Source organism: Oenanthe melanoleuca, chromosome 6 (genome assembly GCF_029582105.1).
Source record: "Oenanthe melanoleuca isolate GR-GAL-2019-014 chromosome 6, OMel1.0, whole genome shotgun sequence".
Taxonomy (NCBI): domain Eukaryota; kingdom Metazoa; phylum Chordata; class Aves; order Passeriformes; family Muscicapidae; genus Oenanthe; species Oenanthe melanoleuca.
Genome location: NC_079340.1, coordinates 17,668,824 through 17,686,507, shown reverse-complemented (window position 1 = coordinate 17,686,507; position 17,684 = coordinate 17,668,824). Strand labels below are relative to the sequence as shown.

General features: G+C 40.0%; 1 protein-coding gene across 1 annotated transcript in view; it reads right to left on the bottom strand.

Annotated features, from left to right (window-relative positions):
* Window positions 1–17,684, bottom strand: part of WDFY4 (WDFY family member 4) — a 124,272-nt gene that overhangs the window by 91,136 nt on the left and 15,452 nt on the right. Inside the window, exons 5-14 of the mRNA XM_056494802.1 lie at window positions 17,426–17,529; window positions 15,983–16,129; window positions 15,418–15,607; window positions 14,103–14,292; window positions 12,058–12,218; window positions 10,686–11,138; window positions 10,202–10,306; window positions 9,176–9,366; window positions 6,075–6,685; window positions 2,003–2,096 (exon numbers count right to left, since the gene is read on the bottom strand). Of these exons, the coding sequence (XP_056350777.1) occupies window positions 2,003–2,096; window positions 6,075–6,685; window positions 9,176–9,366; window positions 10,202–10,306; window positions 10,686–11,138; window positions 12,058–12,218; window positions 14,103–14,292; window positions 15,418–15,607; window positions 15,983–16,129; window positions 17,426–17,529 (2,246 nt within the window). The remainder of the gene's footprint in view (window positions 1–2,002; window positions 2,097–6,074; window positions 6,686–9,175; window positions 9,367–10,201; window positions 10,307–10,685; window positions 11,139–12,057; window positions 12,219–14,102; window positions 14,293–15,417; window positions 15,608–15,982; window positions 16,130–17,425; window positions 17,530–17,684) is intronic.

The following is a 17,684-nucleotide window of genomic DNA, read 5'->3' as shown; positions in this document are numbered from 1 at the left end:
AGTTTGTTTACTGTCTCAAAACCCTTGGTCAATTTTAAAGTTCTGATCAAGTTTCTGTACCCACGACATTGAAATGATTTTTTTTATCATGCCTAGCAATGGCAGGAATATGCATCCACAAATCTATTCTCCTCAGTTTTTAACTGTCATTCCAGATAGTATAAGAAATTGTTGAAGTGCAAAATCACCTGTTTTACCATCTGTTACTGGGTTTTCTACACTGACAGGCTCGACATTGCTCCAGCCCATCATTTCTAGGGTCTGACAAAGGTCACTGAGAAGTTGCAAAATTGGCAGGAAATTGATATTATTTCTGAGGGTCAGAATCAAAAGTGCATTAATTTTATTGAGTTCCATTAATGTTTCTGTAAAAGCAATGCTTTCTCATTGCCAGTTCTGTGAAAGCAAAGGAATTGAATGTGACCTGAACTGATTCTAAGATTTTTCCAGATTACTCCCGATTACTTGGACCTAAAATATCTATCACAGTACTAAAACAAGCAGAAAGAGATGAGTTATTGTCTCTTCTTCTCTCCTTTGCTCCTAAAAAAGTACTTTTTGATTCAATATTAAATTCAGAGCAAGAAGTCCCTTAAGACTTTTTTGTGAAAGTCTGCAGTACATCCACAAAGCCATTATTTCATCTCATCTAGCTGTTAAATACTGTGGCACTAAAAAAATAGTAGTACCCTGTTTGGGACAGAATATATCTACCTAAAGAGTAATTCCTTCAGTTATTTTCCTTCTACCAGGTAGCTCCCCTTCACTAGCCACTGAGGTTAAACCTGTTGCATCAGATCTTGCCTGACTCCTGTGTTCCAAGTAGAATCTCCTCTCACAAGGACTCATCCAGTGATATATCTTATGATTAAAGGTATTAAAGTCCAGCCTTTTATGTCTCTTTCTGGCAGCATCAGTGAACTTCCCAAGCTCTGAAATATTCTATTCATTCTCTGTCTCATTCAATGATTTTTTAACAGAAATAGCCAGGAAAATTCTATTTTTCCTTTATTCTTTTTTGTGGGTTATTTTATGAGAACTCTTCAAGACATTTGTTAACTCCTAGCTAGAGTTTGACTCAGGACCTTGCAGAATAGTGGTCCAATTTTATCTGAGGCAATCATACTCACAAAGCAATAAGCACTACCAGTAAAAATTCCTTATTGCCTAAGAAAAAGGAGTGAGAGAAAAAGATAAAATATGAACATACTTAAATACATAACTGAAATTGCTGGAATTTGTGCTCTAATCCTTCATACTTTTAAGAACACTGCCATCTACTGAGGATCTGAGAGGCTCTCCCTCTTACAGAGCTCAAGTCCTAGAGCCAATTCCAATTTCTTGATGACACTCTCATCCAATTAACCATCCTACTTGTTTCTCAGAAATTAATTACTGTAACTAACAAAATTTCACTAGCTGATGGCTTGATTCCAATAAACAGGGTTGGAATATGCCAGCAGTTACTTGTCCCTTTCAGAGCTCTGGATGAATAACTTGGTTTTATTTCGTTCCCTCCATGTGTACTTTGACTGCATTCAAGTTATTTTAGACCAAACAGCCAATACAATATAGGCAGCATCTTTATTCATACTGGGTGTGTATATATATGTATAGAAGGAGTAAGAATGAAATTCTTAGCTGCATTAAAAGTTTATGGATCATTAGGTCTGAAGAGACTGTTCTGATTGCTAGGCCTGTTGGCAATACTTTAAACTGTTTTCAGGGCACTTCTGCATCATTCCCTTGCAATCAGTATTCTGGGATCAAAATCTATGCACTGCATCAGGCAGGTACAGAATTGCTTCAGCAAACTGACAGCCAAAAGTCTTTTTTGTTCTTACGTCTGTTGACTCAGTGAAATTTGTGCTGCTCCTCCTGACAGTGTTGTAGGTAAATTTTAGTACTGCCACATTTGCAAAGATGAAGCAATTCCTGGAAATGAAGCTACAGAGAAGTAGAAGACATTGTTTAGATGGCATTTTGATATGTTCAGACTCACCTGAGCATGTCCTTCTTTGTACAGCTTTGGCAATAACCTCACCATGACACAGACAGCGCCTGGATGTACAATGGTGCAGTCTCTCATTTCCAACCTGCAGTAAAAAAACACATCATTGTCATTAACAGCAGCAAAGAGGTTCTGACAGTGTTCCAGCAGAGCACAGCATTAAATCCTCCTAGTAGCAACCAGGCTCAGCATTGGAAACTAAGCAAACAATACAAATGACCCAGAAGAGTTGGATGCCTCCTTAGAATAAAAAAGACAGGACATCACCTGCTCATGAGCTGACAATTGAAGGACCTGCACATTCAAAGATGTGCAGCAGCCTCTTTAGATAAATTTTGCCTTTGAAGGTATTTGCAGAACAGAAAACAGACAACCAGAGGAATTGTTGCTGCATCAGTCCACAAGCAGTGTTATCCTTTCATTTTCTAGGAGTTTATAACTTGGGTTATACTGTAACTTTAGTACTTTAAAACATAATGGAAATAAGCAAAGGTGAGATAGTCTAGATGAAATTAGTATGCCATCCTCCCCTTCCAACACCAGAATTTGCCTAAAGTAGTAAACTAAAGTTGAATATCTGCTTTCCCAACAGTTTTTATTTTTGCCACTTAGGACCTTTTTATGTTCAGGCACAGGAAGGAACTGATGAATCAGAGACATCAGAGAGAAGAGCTGCTGATAACATGATGCAGGCTAGAGGTCAGATATATCTCAAAGATGAACCCACAGCATAGCAAAAACTGTTCAGAGTATAATCAGCATTTCTGGGTGCACCTCTGAACTGGAGCTGTGTGCACTGTCAGAAACATCTGTCCCAAGCAGATCTCACAAGAAAAGCAAAGGCAACATCTAATGGCTGTAATTAGACAGACAAAATAAAGCACAATATGCTTTATGGACTGTATAAAACACAAGGTAGAAGTATAAGAGTAAACATTACAAAAATAAAAATTTACAAGGGACATAAAGGAGGGTAAAGGGCTGCAATTAAATGTGTTTGTTAGCCACTCCCAAAAAGGCTCATCTGATACAGCAGAACAGGGAGTAATGTGTAGCACACTGCCACACAGTGACAAATAATTATTACTGCACCCTCAACAAAGTTAATTTCAAATTAATTGCTCATTTGCAATATTTTCTGTGCAATAAATCAAAATCAGGTTTGGTATAAAGAGTTGTTGCAGCAGAGGTTTCAGTGTGCACACAGACACCTGTACTTGACATGAATGTGGGCAAGTTTTTAAGTGTCAAAGAAAAAAGTACATTGAAAATATGCTCTCTTCCCATCTACCTGAGAAAACTCACACCATTTTAAAAGAGAAAAATCCAGGCTCACTAAAATCAACAGGGAGGAAATCATGGTTGGAGGCAAACTTGGCAGGTGAACAGGAGGTGGCCCAGGTGGCCAACAAGGCCAGTGGCATCCTGACCTGCTTCAGCAGGAGTGTGACCAGCAGAACCAGAGGAGATTCTTCCCCTGTCCCTGGCACTGGTGAGGCCACACCTCCAGTGCTGTGCCCAGCTCTGAGCCTCTCACTGCAAGGACATTGGGGTGCTGGAGTGTGTGCAGGGAAAGGCAACAAGGCCATGAAGGGTTTTCAAGAATATTTCATAAGCCTGTTCTCCAGCCTTCTCTGTGGTTTTCTCAGAGGTTCTCATTTTATGGCCTTAGTACAGAAGCTGTGCTCCTGTTCCAGCTCCTCACCTCTGGAAATGCCCCATGTCCCACACTCCTGCCCCAGGGCTGCCAATCAGCCCTGTGATTCCACCCCTCCATCCCACCAGCATCATGCTGGGAATTGCAAATCTGCTCTGCACTGGCACCACTTAAACACAAGACAAATAAGAGGATTTGGGGACAGAATGAGATGCAACAAGGAACCTGAAGAGCCATTAGCACAGTGAGCTGCCTGTGCTAACAGCAGCCATGCTGCTTGGGTGGGCACAAAGAAGGGCTTCCCTCCCAGAGATCAGCCCCAGCTCACACAGCTTGCACCAAGCTGTGCCTGATCACCAGGAACAACAAGGCAAACCAGAGACCCGATCTGCACAAAAGGTGTTTCAAACATTGCTGCAGGAGCAGGAACATAGAGGGCTGGTCTGGGATGGGAAGGACAGGGTCAATTCCCCTGTGTCCCAGAGGCTTGTGGCATCCTTGACCACAGGACAGTGGAAGGCACTGGAATATTATCCAGCATTAAAATGCTAACTTTCCTATGCATTAGTCACAGGGTCCTGCAGGATCACTTCCTTTCCCTGCCTCCTTGGGAATATTAAATATATGTTGCAAGATGGGGCATCACAGGCCACCTACACTGGCTCCAAGTTCCTCCTTTCAAGCTGCATAGCTGCTGCCTGAAACTTTTTCAGGGGGAAGTGTGAGTGTGGAGTACAGCTAAGAGGAAGCTGCTTTACGGTAACAACAGGCTTGCAGAAATTATGGGATTTCTTATTCTTATTTTCATAAAATTTACTGGTGGAAAAGGATACAGGCTGTATGGCATGAAGACTGTCAGCTTTCCAGTACATGTTCCTCTTTTGTGTTTGTATACACTTGTCATGGACAGTATCCAACCACTCCTAGCTAATCTGGCTTTCTTTTGTGCCTTCATGTCCCAGAACCAAGACAATCCCAAATCAGACACTGTGAACTGAAAGGGTCCCAGTTTACAGGACTCACATCTCCACAAGTGGTGTTCAGTTACTGTACAGCATCATATCTCAGCAGGCAAAACAACACAAGGACATAGGAAGCCCTGCTGCTTCCCAACCTAGTGATTTCAGAAATACAATCAGAAGACAGAGCCACACCCTTCCAGCATTGCCCCAACCTTCTCTTTCTCCCCTAATATCCCTGGGCCTCCTTTATACACAGACCTCAACAACAGACAGTGTACTTCTCACATCTACCACCATCTGTATACTCTTTGCACATGGACCCATGTTCTCCCAAATCAGGCTAGGAAGACCTGCTTGGAAAAGGGCATTTATTCCTCCTGAGCTATACCAAGTGCTCTCCCCAGCACTGGGTATCTAACCAGAAACTTCCAGTGTAATTCAGAGAGTGGTGACAGGGAACAAACAGCTCCATGACTTCTTTAAAATCTTCTGTACAGTGACCAAAGAAATCCCCTCCATGTTTTTTACTTGCTTCAAACAAGTATAAATATATCCAGAAATGCTTATTCAGCCTGCCTCAGTACTCAGGGAAAAGAGTTCTGCTGACTTCAGTGACTGCTGCTACAAGTGGCAGACAGCATGCCTTGGTCTTTAACTTGGAAGATGACTTTGCAATAGTCTACAGTAAGGGTTCAAAACATCTCACACTGATCAACTTAGCTTTTTTTAAAATTTGATAAAAGGACTAAGATTCAAGATAAAGCTAGAGAAAAATGAATGGACAGAAAAATCTCATGAGTTACAAAATGCAGGTGATTCAGAACAGATTCACAGCTGACAGCTATGCTGATTTCTGGTATAGTCTTCCCTTCCTATCAATCATATATATTTTGACATAAACCTTCATTCAATGAGGTAGGCAGCATGACTGTTCCTTTTCCAATTTTCTCTATTTCATCATGAATAAATGAGAGTGTGTCTGCACATGTGCTGGGACACACATGCATGAGGGAGCATTTAAAATACCTTAGCATAACTTTTATTTTTAATGTATCAAGTGACTGGAAACAGCTTTCCACATAAGTGAAAAAGTCAAAAATAATCAGGACAGGTTCAAGCAGTGACTAAGCACAAGCTTTAAGTCCCAGAAATCTTCTAAGACTCCCTTCCTGCTCCCACTTTGTAGGTATCAGAATCTTCAACATAAGCTCTGCAACTCTTGGGGGTATGTGTCCCACCACTGCACTAAATCTTTATATCCCAATTTTTCCATCATTTACATTTCCAAAAGCATTGATTTCTGCTGCCTGGAGCCCTGGGAGTTGGGATTGAACTGATTTGTTTACCCTTGGCAAGTTATATCACACCTTACCTCAGTTTATTACCATATAAAATGCACATACCAGCCTTAACACTACATTTTCTGTAGTAAATAAAAGCTTACTTCTCTTCAGGGTTTCCCCATAGCATATAGGCAGAGGCAGGTAGTTTGTTGCCTACTCTTTTGAAAGTAACAGGATGCTCTTCTTGAGCTTGGGGTGCCTCCTGATCATCTCTTGATTCCTCTCCCACCTCTGTTTTCATCTCCTTAAAGTAGCTTTCCTGATGGAGAGTTCCTTTGACCATAAGATCAAGAAAGTTCAGAATCCAAATGCAGTTTTTCAGCCACACTGGGAAAGGTTCTGAAGAACAGAATGCTGCATCCAAGAATTCTGTAAATGTCCTCTTCTTCTCAAGGCTCACATGAATTTGCCTTTTCCCTTCTGTCCAGAAGCATCCAAGTGATCCAAGATCCTCTGCCATTTTATCAAAGAGACCATTCCTCTGGAAGAAGTTGCTGTTGACAGGGTCTAGGTGCAGGGCTGCAGCTATCCCCTGAAGAGTGTAGAAAACCAGCTCCAGTACACAATTCTGTCCAACTGCTGCCCACTGCCCAGGTGGAGGGTCCTGCAAGGCACCTTCCATGTCTGAGAGCAGGGACAGGAGCCCATTGAATCCACTGCAGGTTCTGAAGGCTGAATGGCTCTTGGGACTCTCCAGTATCCTCAAGAGTGACTACAAGCGTTGGGAAGAAGGGAAACAAAAGAAACACTTAAATCAAGGGACAAAGAAGCTTTAGAATATTTAAAAATTCCAAGTTTGCACCCAAATTCTTTCACTCTGAAATTTCACTCTTTGAGGGGAGAGGGGAAGATGATCAGAATAAAAGTCATCACTGCACAACTTCTCCTCCTCCCTTCCCCCATATACCCAATGAATCATACAACCAACACTTGAATGCCCCCTTAGGATCCACTAGAGCAGTCATCCTCACAGGTACAGAACAGTGCTGCACAAATTCCTGCTTTATGCATCCTAGTCAGTTTGGCCAGAGCTAGTTTCCTATTTTTGGCTGTTCTCTTATCAGTCTTCTCGGACTCTCTCCAGAAACCTGCCTTTGCCCTAGGTAAATGGAAGTAAAGGTTCAATTGCAAATACCTTCACATGGAAACTGGCAGGAAGGCACAACTCTCTACAGACAGCTCTTCCTGCAGCCCTGAATGCACATGGGAACCCACACCAGACTTTTATTCATATGACTGGGAAGGCCCTTTCCAAAAAAACACAGTGGCATGGAATGGCACAAAGAATATTGCAAGCAGCAGGCTCTCCTCATTAAGAAAGACAAAATTACCTTTTCTCAGCTGAGGTATTTTTGAAGTTTGCACAACACTTTAGAGGAAAGAAGCTGTAAAAAGTAAGACCTCAAGACAATGAAGTCATTAGATTTTATCTAACTTCAATAGGCTTAAAGCAGGATATAAGTGAATGCCACTTGACGATATTACACACACATAAAAACAATTTAAACTATTTGCCAATTTTGAATGCTATGGGCTTGCCATTTTAAACAAATCTGGAAAAGTTATTAAGAGCTGTGGAAGTAAAATTGGTGAGGAAAAGGAGCTTGCAAGGAAACAGTCTACTGCATTTGAATATAATTGATCCCAAGTTTTTGGGATGTCGTACAAGTCATTTTTCGCAGGGATTTTTTAAAATTTGATGCTGTACCTTTGCACATTGGAAAGGGTTAATTTTACATATAGACCTCCCCAAGAGATAATCAATGACAGAGCTTTACTTCACGAGCTCCTGAGGAGGAACAGTTTTTAACAGAAATATATCTGCCTGTGACAGGATCTAGGACTGTGAGAAAGGGTTGCCAGAACAGAAGGGGGAGGGGGCACTCTATTACTGTCATTCAATTTGGTATGATAATGTATCAAACCAGGCAGAGACTTCTGAACAGGGAGTAAATTTAATAACTTAGAGTTGAAGTTATCAGGATGGCTTTAACACATTCCAGAGTAGGTCAACAGTAAACACATTTCCTCCAGCTTTAACACAGTTAGAATTTAATCGCCTATGAGTTAGTATTCCTCTGTCTTGAATCTATAAAACTGATGTCTGCTGGAAACCCCCTAACTCAGTTACTGCTAACAGAATTTATTTCACACATTCCATTATTTGTTATTCCTCATAATTGTCCATGAGCCACACTGGAATATGGCAGTGCTAATTGCATTTGGGCTCAGGCTTTAACAGCTAAATATACATTAGCAAATCAATCTGAATTTGTGTGTAACACAATCACAGTCCCAATGGATAAAGAAAATAAATTCATTTGCTTACATTATGCTTTAATACAGTTATCATTTGTCAAAATTAGACACTGAAGTTGCATTTATTTTCATATCAGTTTGGACACCATATTCAACTTTTCCACAGGTATTGTTAAAGTTTACTGTTTCAAATAAAAGCTGTAAACTTTGTCCTTTTAAATTTTTTAAAGAACATAGTTCTTTTATTATAGAAAGAGTTGTTATATTGTACAGAAAAGTGAATTCCATTCACACTTGGCAGAGAATGTAGAAAGAAATCTTAAAATCAGTGCTTGCAACAGTGATGCTTTTCATCTGGATGCCTATGACCCAAACCAAAATGAAGCACAGTGATCCTTTCCTCTGTTTTATTGCTTAGGGATCAGACAGTCTGGGGTCAATAGAGGCTATGACTAGTTCTAATTTCTTCCTCCAGACATTCATAAAATTCTTCCTTTCCATTGCCTCATCTCTTTTTACATGATACTTGTGTTTGTGAGACGTGACAAAACTAAGGACAGAAAAGGTTCAGCTTTGTAAACTTTTCAGAATGAAGCTGTTCATCTCATGCCTGTCCTGACTCTTTCAATCTCACTGCTTCACATCTTACATCCTCTTTCCACATACCCACTTTCACTCACATTTGTTTCTCCTTTCTCTGTCACATTACATAGAGCTGCTCATGCAACTGTGCCTTTAGCATGTCCATTTGTCCCTCTTGCATTACTATTTAAGTCTTCAAAATATTTCATAATCTGATATTGAGTGAAGGCATTGACCACACATGCATTGCTAAAAATCAAACAATCTAGAGCTGGCCTATGGCTCTTTCTTCTGCTCTTACCACCTTGAAAAAAGATAGTTTCCAAGAAAACAATGCTCAAGTGAGAGCCACATTAATTACCTTCAGAAGATCTAGTTTCAGATGCAGTTCCCATTGAGTGGAAGAGCAGAGGGCCCCAATAATAATGCTCATATATTCTTCACAACTGATGACTGATAACTGCTCCAAGATGCTGAGAGTAGCACTCCTGTAGCACTCATCATCCAAAAATATCTTGACATATGGCACCATTCCATAGTCCTTCAGAACAACTAGAGACAAATACATTATCATTTGTTACTTAAACTATCCTTTGCTTGTAGTTTTTACAAGCAGATTTTCAGTGCTGGTGTGAAGTGCCACATTTCTACAAATACAGCAGGACAGGTAAGAGGAGCAGCTGGTTAAGCTAAAGATGAGACAAACTGAATGGCACAAGAACAACTAAGGATAAAATGACTGGATGACCATGACTTGCAATCATCAGAGATGACAGATTCACAATACAATAATAAACAAAAAGGAAGACACCTTAGTTTCAGCTTAAGCATCTCTTTCATTTAGGAAGGGAACTTTTTGACAGTTTCTGAAAATATATTTACACTGTACAAGAGGCTGCAAACATGATGATTCTAGGATTCCAGTATTCAGTAGTGTTCACTCCTGTACTATGTCCCACAGGATTCCCTACAAACAGACTTCTTAGCTATAACACAAATGTACTCATTTGTTACTCAGCATGTACCTGATCCAATCAAGATTTCAAATAACAGATATTATGGAAGAAAATCTGATGAACAAACAAAACACAAGAGTCAAGTACACACACTTTTCCCACAAGCCAAGTCTGTGCATCCTGTAGGAACACTTCAGGAGCGTGCACGTGGCTGAAGGAAACAAGCTGACTACTGGGACAGAGCCCATTATGCAGGATGAGAATACCTTTGTCACATTTCTCCCTAGTGTAACACAGGTATACCTGCACTTCTAGCTTTTTTCTCTTTCATTTTTGACTGAAGCACAAAAGCCAGAAAATTTGTTGGTGCTCCTTAAGACCACTTACCACCAAATATCATGAAGGTAATGCAGAGACAAGTATTTCCTTACCCATGTTCCTCACAGACCTTGCTGTAAGGGCAGCCACCATCTTCAGCATCACAACATTTAATTCCTTCTCAGGGCCTTCTTTCAGACCAGGCAGATCAGTTCCAGCTGTCAGTATATTTAAAGTTGTGTTACAATATATGAGAAATGGAAGGAAGAATTTTTCTTGCTCCAATCTCAAACTTGCATTCCAGAGAATCCCAAATTAAGACTTGTTTAAAAGTGTGAGCTGAATGGTGCCACCCAGAATAATTCAACATACACTGGCAAAGAAAAGCCCAGAACTGCTTGGGCTAGTGAACAGAACAATAAACAGCAAAGATTTCAGAGAGGACACAGCTTACATGTCAAATTTAGGCCAGTTGGCTTGAAGACAAGATCTAGCTACTCAGTATAAAAAATATATATAAATTTACAGTAGAAAGAGATTATTTATTCCTATTGATCTGCCTGCTTCAATGGCATTGTGAGTGGCATTAAGTTGTACCTGATTTCCTCAGGATCTTGGCTTCCTTCCTCAAGAGTGCCAGCAGCAGACCTAGCAGCCCAGAGTCACGGAAAATATCACTAAATAACAGGTCCTTCTGGGTCATGCTGAGAAGGCACTGCAGAGCTGTTAAGGTGCAGAATGGCACTATGTTCTCCTTTATCAAATATTGAACCTTCTTCAAAATCTCATGGGGGACATAGGACAGGTCTAGGACAATGGACTCCACCAGTCTGAAGAACTGGACTTGCACTGGGTGTGGTTTGAAGTGAATTATGTCAGTGAATTGGTTGATGGGTTGCAGTGTCCACTCCAGAAGAAAGAAGTTCACTCTGTCCCAAGCCCATATGGTACCAATTGCTGCCAAGATTCTTCCACACAGGTGCTGATCATTACTTCTCTGGAAAATGGATTGCAACACCTGAAAAGGCTGGAGGTTTTTCACCGTCATTCCTGTGGGGGAAAAAGCCAGATGAGATCGTTTTTATACGAATGTTATTTAAGTCTGCAAGCTCCCTAACTACCATATTAAATCAGCTGAAAGTGAAAATAAGATCAAGAGCCACGAGGGATGTGACTGGGAGGCACATTCTTGAGCTTGGGTCAGACCCTAGAGCTGACATGGCCATTTCAGTTGGATGTAGGTGGCATTCAGGCTCCTGCAGCACTAACACATAGCTCTGAAGATGCCACCTCATACTCCTGTCCTTCATATTAAGACACAGAACTTTTGGAACCCTGGAAACAGGGTTGAACTTTCTGTGCTGCCAGGCACTGACCCCCAGAGGACCACTGCTTTTGACTTGAGGTCTTGGAGAAGGCTTCCAAAATGGAATGATAGAACTAGAATCACTGGTGTGCAGTTTGAACAGAAGTGTGTAATATCACATGGTGAAGGGTTTGGAATTTGGGGTTTTTAGAATATAGTAATAGGTACGGGACAAGATGGAGGTTTTAGGTGTTTTTTTCTTTCTTGTCCCTCTTCTTGGGTATAGGCAGCACTTGTTAATTGGATAGAAAATGCTGCTCTGTGGGTCATGGGTGTTTAGTCATTGGGTCAAAAGTATAAATAATTTGGGTGTTAGTTTTTAATTGGACTGTTTGGCTTTAAAAGACCTTGTAATGAGTGAGATACATCCCCATTTCTACATTTTTAGCTTGTTAGCTAGAAATGCTGTAGCACGCACAGTACTAAAGATAAGATTTAATAAACAACTGATTCCAAACACAAAATTCTGTCTCTCATGCTTTTGATTGACTGAAGGTAAAAAAAGAAGATAAAAAGTAATACAAAATGAGCAGAGTTTCATTTTCCTATGACCCAGCTACCCAGCCACATATGCATATATATATAGGTATATATCTACTGTACCAGAAGACTGTGTCTGTTCAAATTCAAAGTGTGGCAATTGTGGGTGTACAATATTGCCAGAAACTTTCAGTTCTGTTTTTCCACAGGTTGTAAGGCAAGTCAGCATGTCCAAGATCTCATCCAGATAGGGGGCTCCTTCATTTTGCTGCAAACCTTCACATCTGGAAGCAAAACTTGGGACAGTCATATGTTCATTCCTTAATTATACAATCATACAAATACTTTGGGTAGATCATCAGGTGTGGAGCACATGGGAGCTGCACAGAATGATCCACACCATGGTGGCACACTGAATCAGAACAAAACCTACAGACTGAAGGAAACTGAAGTGACACTGAAACAGTCTTCTGAACAAAAGGAAGATAAATGTTTTAACTTAGCCCAATTATGTGTCCTTAAAAAAAAAAAAAAAAATATACATATATATATAAACGAACTCCAAAAAGTTTAATTTGGGGAACAAATAATTTAAACTTTGCAAGGATTCAAATAATTAAACACTTCACATAAAAAGGGGAGCATATGGTTGGCAAGTTAATACTTGCTAACTAAGATAAATAACAGAAAAATCTCAAGCCCTGAGGAAGGGAAAAATATATTGTCTAAGCTTTGTGAATCAGACATGAAGATGGCAGGTCTCTTCTAAATAAGGAAATAGTTTGAAATGTAACCCCAGATTTGCCATGGTTCATAGACTGAAGTGACAAGTAACAGATAAGAGTGCTGCTTATCATGTCATCTTTTTCTGTAATTCTCAGATGGGTCAATTCTTAAGGAAAACTGCATCATCTGGGCATGGGTTAGTGGCAGAAGAATAGGCTGATATTGTTAGGTTAGAAAAATCTCAGAGGAAAACAACAAAACATTCTGGTTCACCTAAACATGAAAAAGGAAAAAAAAAAAGTGAGCAAATGCTCTCTTTTAAAGAATGCTATTAGCAAGATTTTTTCTACCCAAAGAAAAAGTTCTAAACATTGGAGAAGAGGGTACCTGCTCACACAAAACATTCTGGAAAGAGCTCTCCATCTATCCCTTTATGCCAGCATATGCTGGGAATGAAGACCAATCTGAAGCCCTGAGCATTTGTTATTTCTGTGTCTTCAGACTCATTACATCAGTTGAAAAGGATGGGGACATCCATAGCCCTTACTGAAAAAGATTCTGTTTTTCCTGCCCTAACATGGCTAGAATTTTATTAGAAATATGCATTTCAACACAGTTTATTGACAAGGGAAATCTAGACAGTCTCTGGTAACTAAAGAAGACACTGCCGGAAAAATACTAATTTTTCTTCCAATCCTAAATTAATGATTTTGTGCCATTCAAAAATCATGAACAGGCATCATGATTCAATTTACAATCCTCTAGATCCAAATTATAAAACACTCTCCCCACCCCAGTTGTTGTTCAGGGACCAAAGTTTTCACAAGTGTTGGAGAAATGTGCAAGAAAAGGCAAATCCAGAATGGAAACAAAAACATCTGGAAATGCTCTCTTCAAATGATGTTAAAGAAACCCAGCCTGGTGTGGCAACACAAGCTGACAAGGACAGTAACAGATTCTGCTTTGTACTTTGGATTAGGATAACTAGGGGGGATTTTTCCTCATATGCTTAGGCTCATCTTGGTTCTGTAAATGAAGAATGTAAACATTTCAGATTTAAGTTTGGGTGGGTTTTGTTTGCTTGTTTTTACACAGCAAGGAGATAATATTTCCCTCCCTAGCTGACTGCATTCCTGGATTAAAAGCTCACCTAAACTGAGACAAATGTCTCTGACTTTCATCCCCTGTAATACTAATTGATGAAGAACCTTTGTCTTGTGTTCAAAAAGTTCCTATCCCACCTGCAAAGTAACTTCCCCTATAATGCTCTCCTTCTGTTATGGTTTAAGTAGTAAAAGTTATGTACTGCTCCCCTTCCTAATACAGGAATGTTTTGCATCCACACAGAGTTACCTATATAATTCATATTTTAAGAGACCACTGTAGCATTCTGAAAATTAAGCTTTACCATCCTCTAGAAGCCTACTAAAAACCTCTCTTACCTGAGTAAAATTTTTAGCAGGAGTTGGTAGCCATCATTATTTTCAAACTCTGTTAATAAAGCTGATGACACAGGATAAGAATTTTTCACAAAACACAATATAATACTAGCAGCTTCACACACATCACAGGCAGGTAGAGTATCAGCCAGTGTGAAGAGATTCTGAATAGCTATTTTAATGCAATCAACAGCTGTGGGAAAAAAATACAGCAGGTATTTAAGAACTGACCACCAAACAAATTCAGCTACTAACAAAAATTAAACAAATTTGAAGTTATTTCCCAGTAAAATAGGAGTCAGATAACTGCTTTTCTACAAAGAAAATAAAAGAGGATATATGACTGTCATACTCATTTCAGAAGCTACATGAAGATCATTGCAGACTTTAAAATATACATGCCTTTCTTTGCTTTACTACCAGAAACTGATTTAATCTCAGGACTATAAGCTTCCAACCCCCCAACTCACCAAAATTCATATATACTGAATCCAGCTGTCTGAGTACAAGGTAAGCAGAGACTAACAGATTTAGCTGTCTCATACTAAGCCAATCACACATTCTGTGCAGAGGTCACAGATTAATTCTTTGCTCAATGAAGCTTATGTAATGGGGTACACACATTTTGCTCTGAGGAATGAAGCCTAGTTTTCTTGTCTAATCTCATGGCCAGTCCTTCCAGGGCAGCTTCAAAATGTCCAAATAGTTATTTCCATATTACTCAGGAAGCCAAATTTTTATTTTAAAAAATAAAAACATCTGTATGCATTTACTCCATGACATGGAATACTGATGGCATTTTGTGTATTATAAAACTACTTTTTTGCTTCTAAGAAATTGAGACTTGGGGTCTTTGCACTTCTTAAGAGCAAAAAAAAAAAAAAAAATTGCTTGAACTAATAAAGCCTAGAAAGAAATGAGGACTTAATCAACCATGTTGTTGTCCCAAAAGATACCAATACTCTGGCAGTGCCCCCAGCCTTGTATTTAGTGTTCATGAGTCTCAGGCACACAGATTGAGTCACACACAGCTTAAGAAAAAACATCAAACATCTTCCTCTTGCCTACATCAGTGTGATTAGGTGGGATTGGCTCTCGCCTGTAATTTGAGTTTTTTTGATGTTGAAAACCCTTCGATTTCCAGATGGCTATCAGTGCTAAATAAAGCTCCTCTCTACTAAGAGCCCATGCTCTGCAGTTGACTACTGGATGATGTAAAGAGATTACAGATGATGTCATCTATCCTGGTGAGGCTTTTTTGGTAATTCATTCTCAGGGAAGCTATGAGGAAAGGAGAAGCCAATTTACTAAACCAAACCTTGTAGGTGCACAATGCTGGTTTTGGTCTGAGCCTTTGAAATTGTTCTTAGCACACGGCCTGTAGGTGCTTTCCATGAGTGGCTGCACTGGTCCCACAGAGAAGAAGTTGCTATAATTAATGACTGAAGCTTATCAGCTGCCAGAAGTTCCTCTACACCTTGTTCCTCTTTGTACATGTTAAGCATTATCTGAAAAGCAAACAAACATCAGCTGCAATAAACACCTCTAGAGATACCCAGGAGATAAGGAAAAATCCATTGGGGAAGGAGATTATAAGTTTGATACTAATGGCAGGAGAAAGGATGCAGTGAAATGAAGAAGTAAAACTACCACTAGGGTATTCTCCATGGATTTTCAACACGGATTTTTAAAATCACGTTGGTTTTTCTAGTAAAAAAACCATAAGAGATAGTTTATATGTTTTACATGGCTCCTGATGCTTATTTAACATTTTGCAGTACAAGCTTACTGTTTTTTTAGAAGTTTGAATCAAATGAACATCTATGAGCCTAAGTGAACATGTGAGTACTCAGGGCAAAAGAACTCCCAAATGCACATCTCACCTGAACAAGCATTTCCTGAGTCTGGGCATCGTCCTCACTTGTCTCCCTGTCATCACTGCTTTTCTTCAGAGGGACAGTAAAGAAAAGGTACAGGCACTGCATCAGAGCAGCTGGAAGTCCAGATCCTATAATGTTCCACACAGTCCTCTAGGCAGGAAAAACAAGATCAGTTCCCCCAGAAGCTGACCACAATTTCCTTGTGTTTCTGCACACTGAGAATGGCAGATGAAAGCCCTGCTTGAGCACTTCACCCTCGTGAGCACACAGGGCTGGCAGTCACACAGCAGAGCTGTAAAATCCACTGGGCAGAATTAAACACTGTGTGTGGCTGTAGCTGCTCCCAGGACTTCTAGCTCCAGCTGAGCTGCAGCTCTGCCCTGCAGTCAGTGAAGCACACAGCCTGCAAGCCAGCAGCAAGGCCAGGGACAGACAGGGTCCCCTCTCCCACCCAGGACACTGCAGATAGAGAGGCTGGTATGCTGAAAGCATGAATCCTCCCTTCCCTCCTTGACTCAGCATAGCAGCAGTTTACCTACAATGCCTTCACTTTTTTAACATGTTGAACAACTGCACACACTTCTGCTTACAGGTTTTATAAATGCAAGTGACAGTATTTCACAGTGTTTCTCAACATTTAGTTTCTTCCCATCTTCACTATGGCTGCACAGAACTTCCAGTGAGGTCCCAGCAGGTGTGCTTGGCACACAGTAATCATAACAAAAATCAGCACCAAACTAACAGAATAATGAGGTTTGTGATATGAAGTTTTGTGGGTTTGTGTGCTACAAAAATGGCAACATCTTTAATCTGTGAAAAATACAAGTTTCATCAGAAACTTCTGGTTGTGACTAGCTATATATATAATTTTATAGAGCTCCTTATGACACAGAACATATCCACTATAATCTGACAGTAAGATTAAGAAAGACTAAGACAAACTGTTTAACCAAATGTCATATATAAACACGCCACAGATGCCCATCAGCAAGCTGTACTCCTGATGCCAGCCTGCATTTGGGATGGCTGTACAAGTAGAGTTTGTGAAACATCCCAAAGTGAGAGGCTATCAAGATTGAAAAGTCCACCACTGTAGAACCAGATTATTACTATTCATCACTACTATTTGATATGTAAAGTAGACTGAAAAGTACACAAAAAAATACACAGTGGGGGGAAAAAAGCAGAGAAACACTAGGAAAAAAAGCTGTCTGATAGTCAAAACTAAAAAGGTATCTGAAAGCACAAAATGCTTACTTCTCTCTTTTAGAAAAGCCTAGCCTACAAACATGGTAGTATGTCCTTTAACTGTATACCCTGGGCCTGCTGAAGGTCAAAATATTCAATATAATGCAAATACTGAGACTTGGGTGTTCCACTGTTGGGGTGCCTACACAGTTTCTCAGAAATAAAAAGGAAAACATGCTTTGTGGTACTTTCTCTTACCAAGTCAGTCTGTGAGAGCAGATACACTGATTTCAGGAGCAAATGGCCATCTCCTGCTTCCCCTTTCTGTTGCAGCAATTGCTCCAAAGCCAGACGAGCTTCTTCTGTTTTCACAAAAACATTAAACTTTAATTCCTTAGTGAAAGATGAAAATGCTGCATTTATGCCTTCTTAACAGATCTGACAAATTGAACAAAATTATGGTAGCAGGAATCCACTCAAGTAAACAGAAAAACATAAAATTATTTTGATTCAGCAT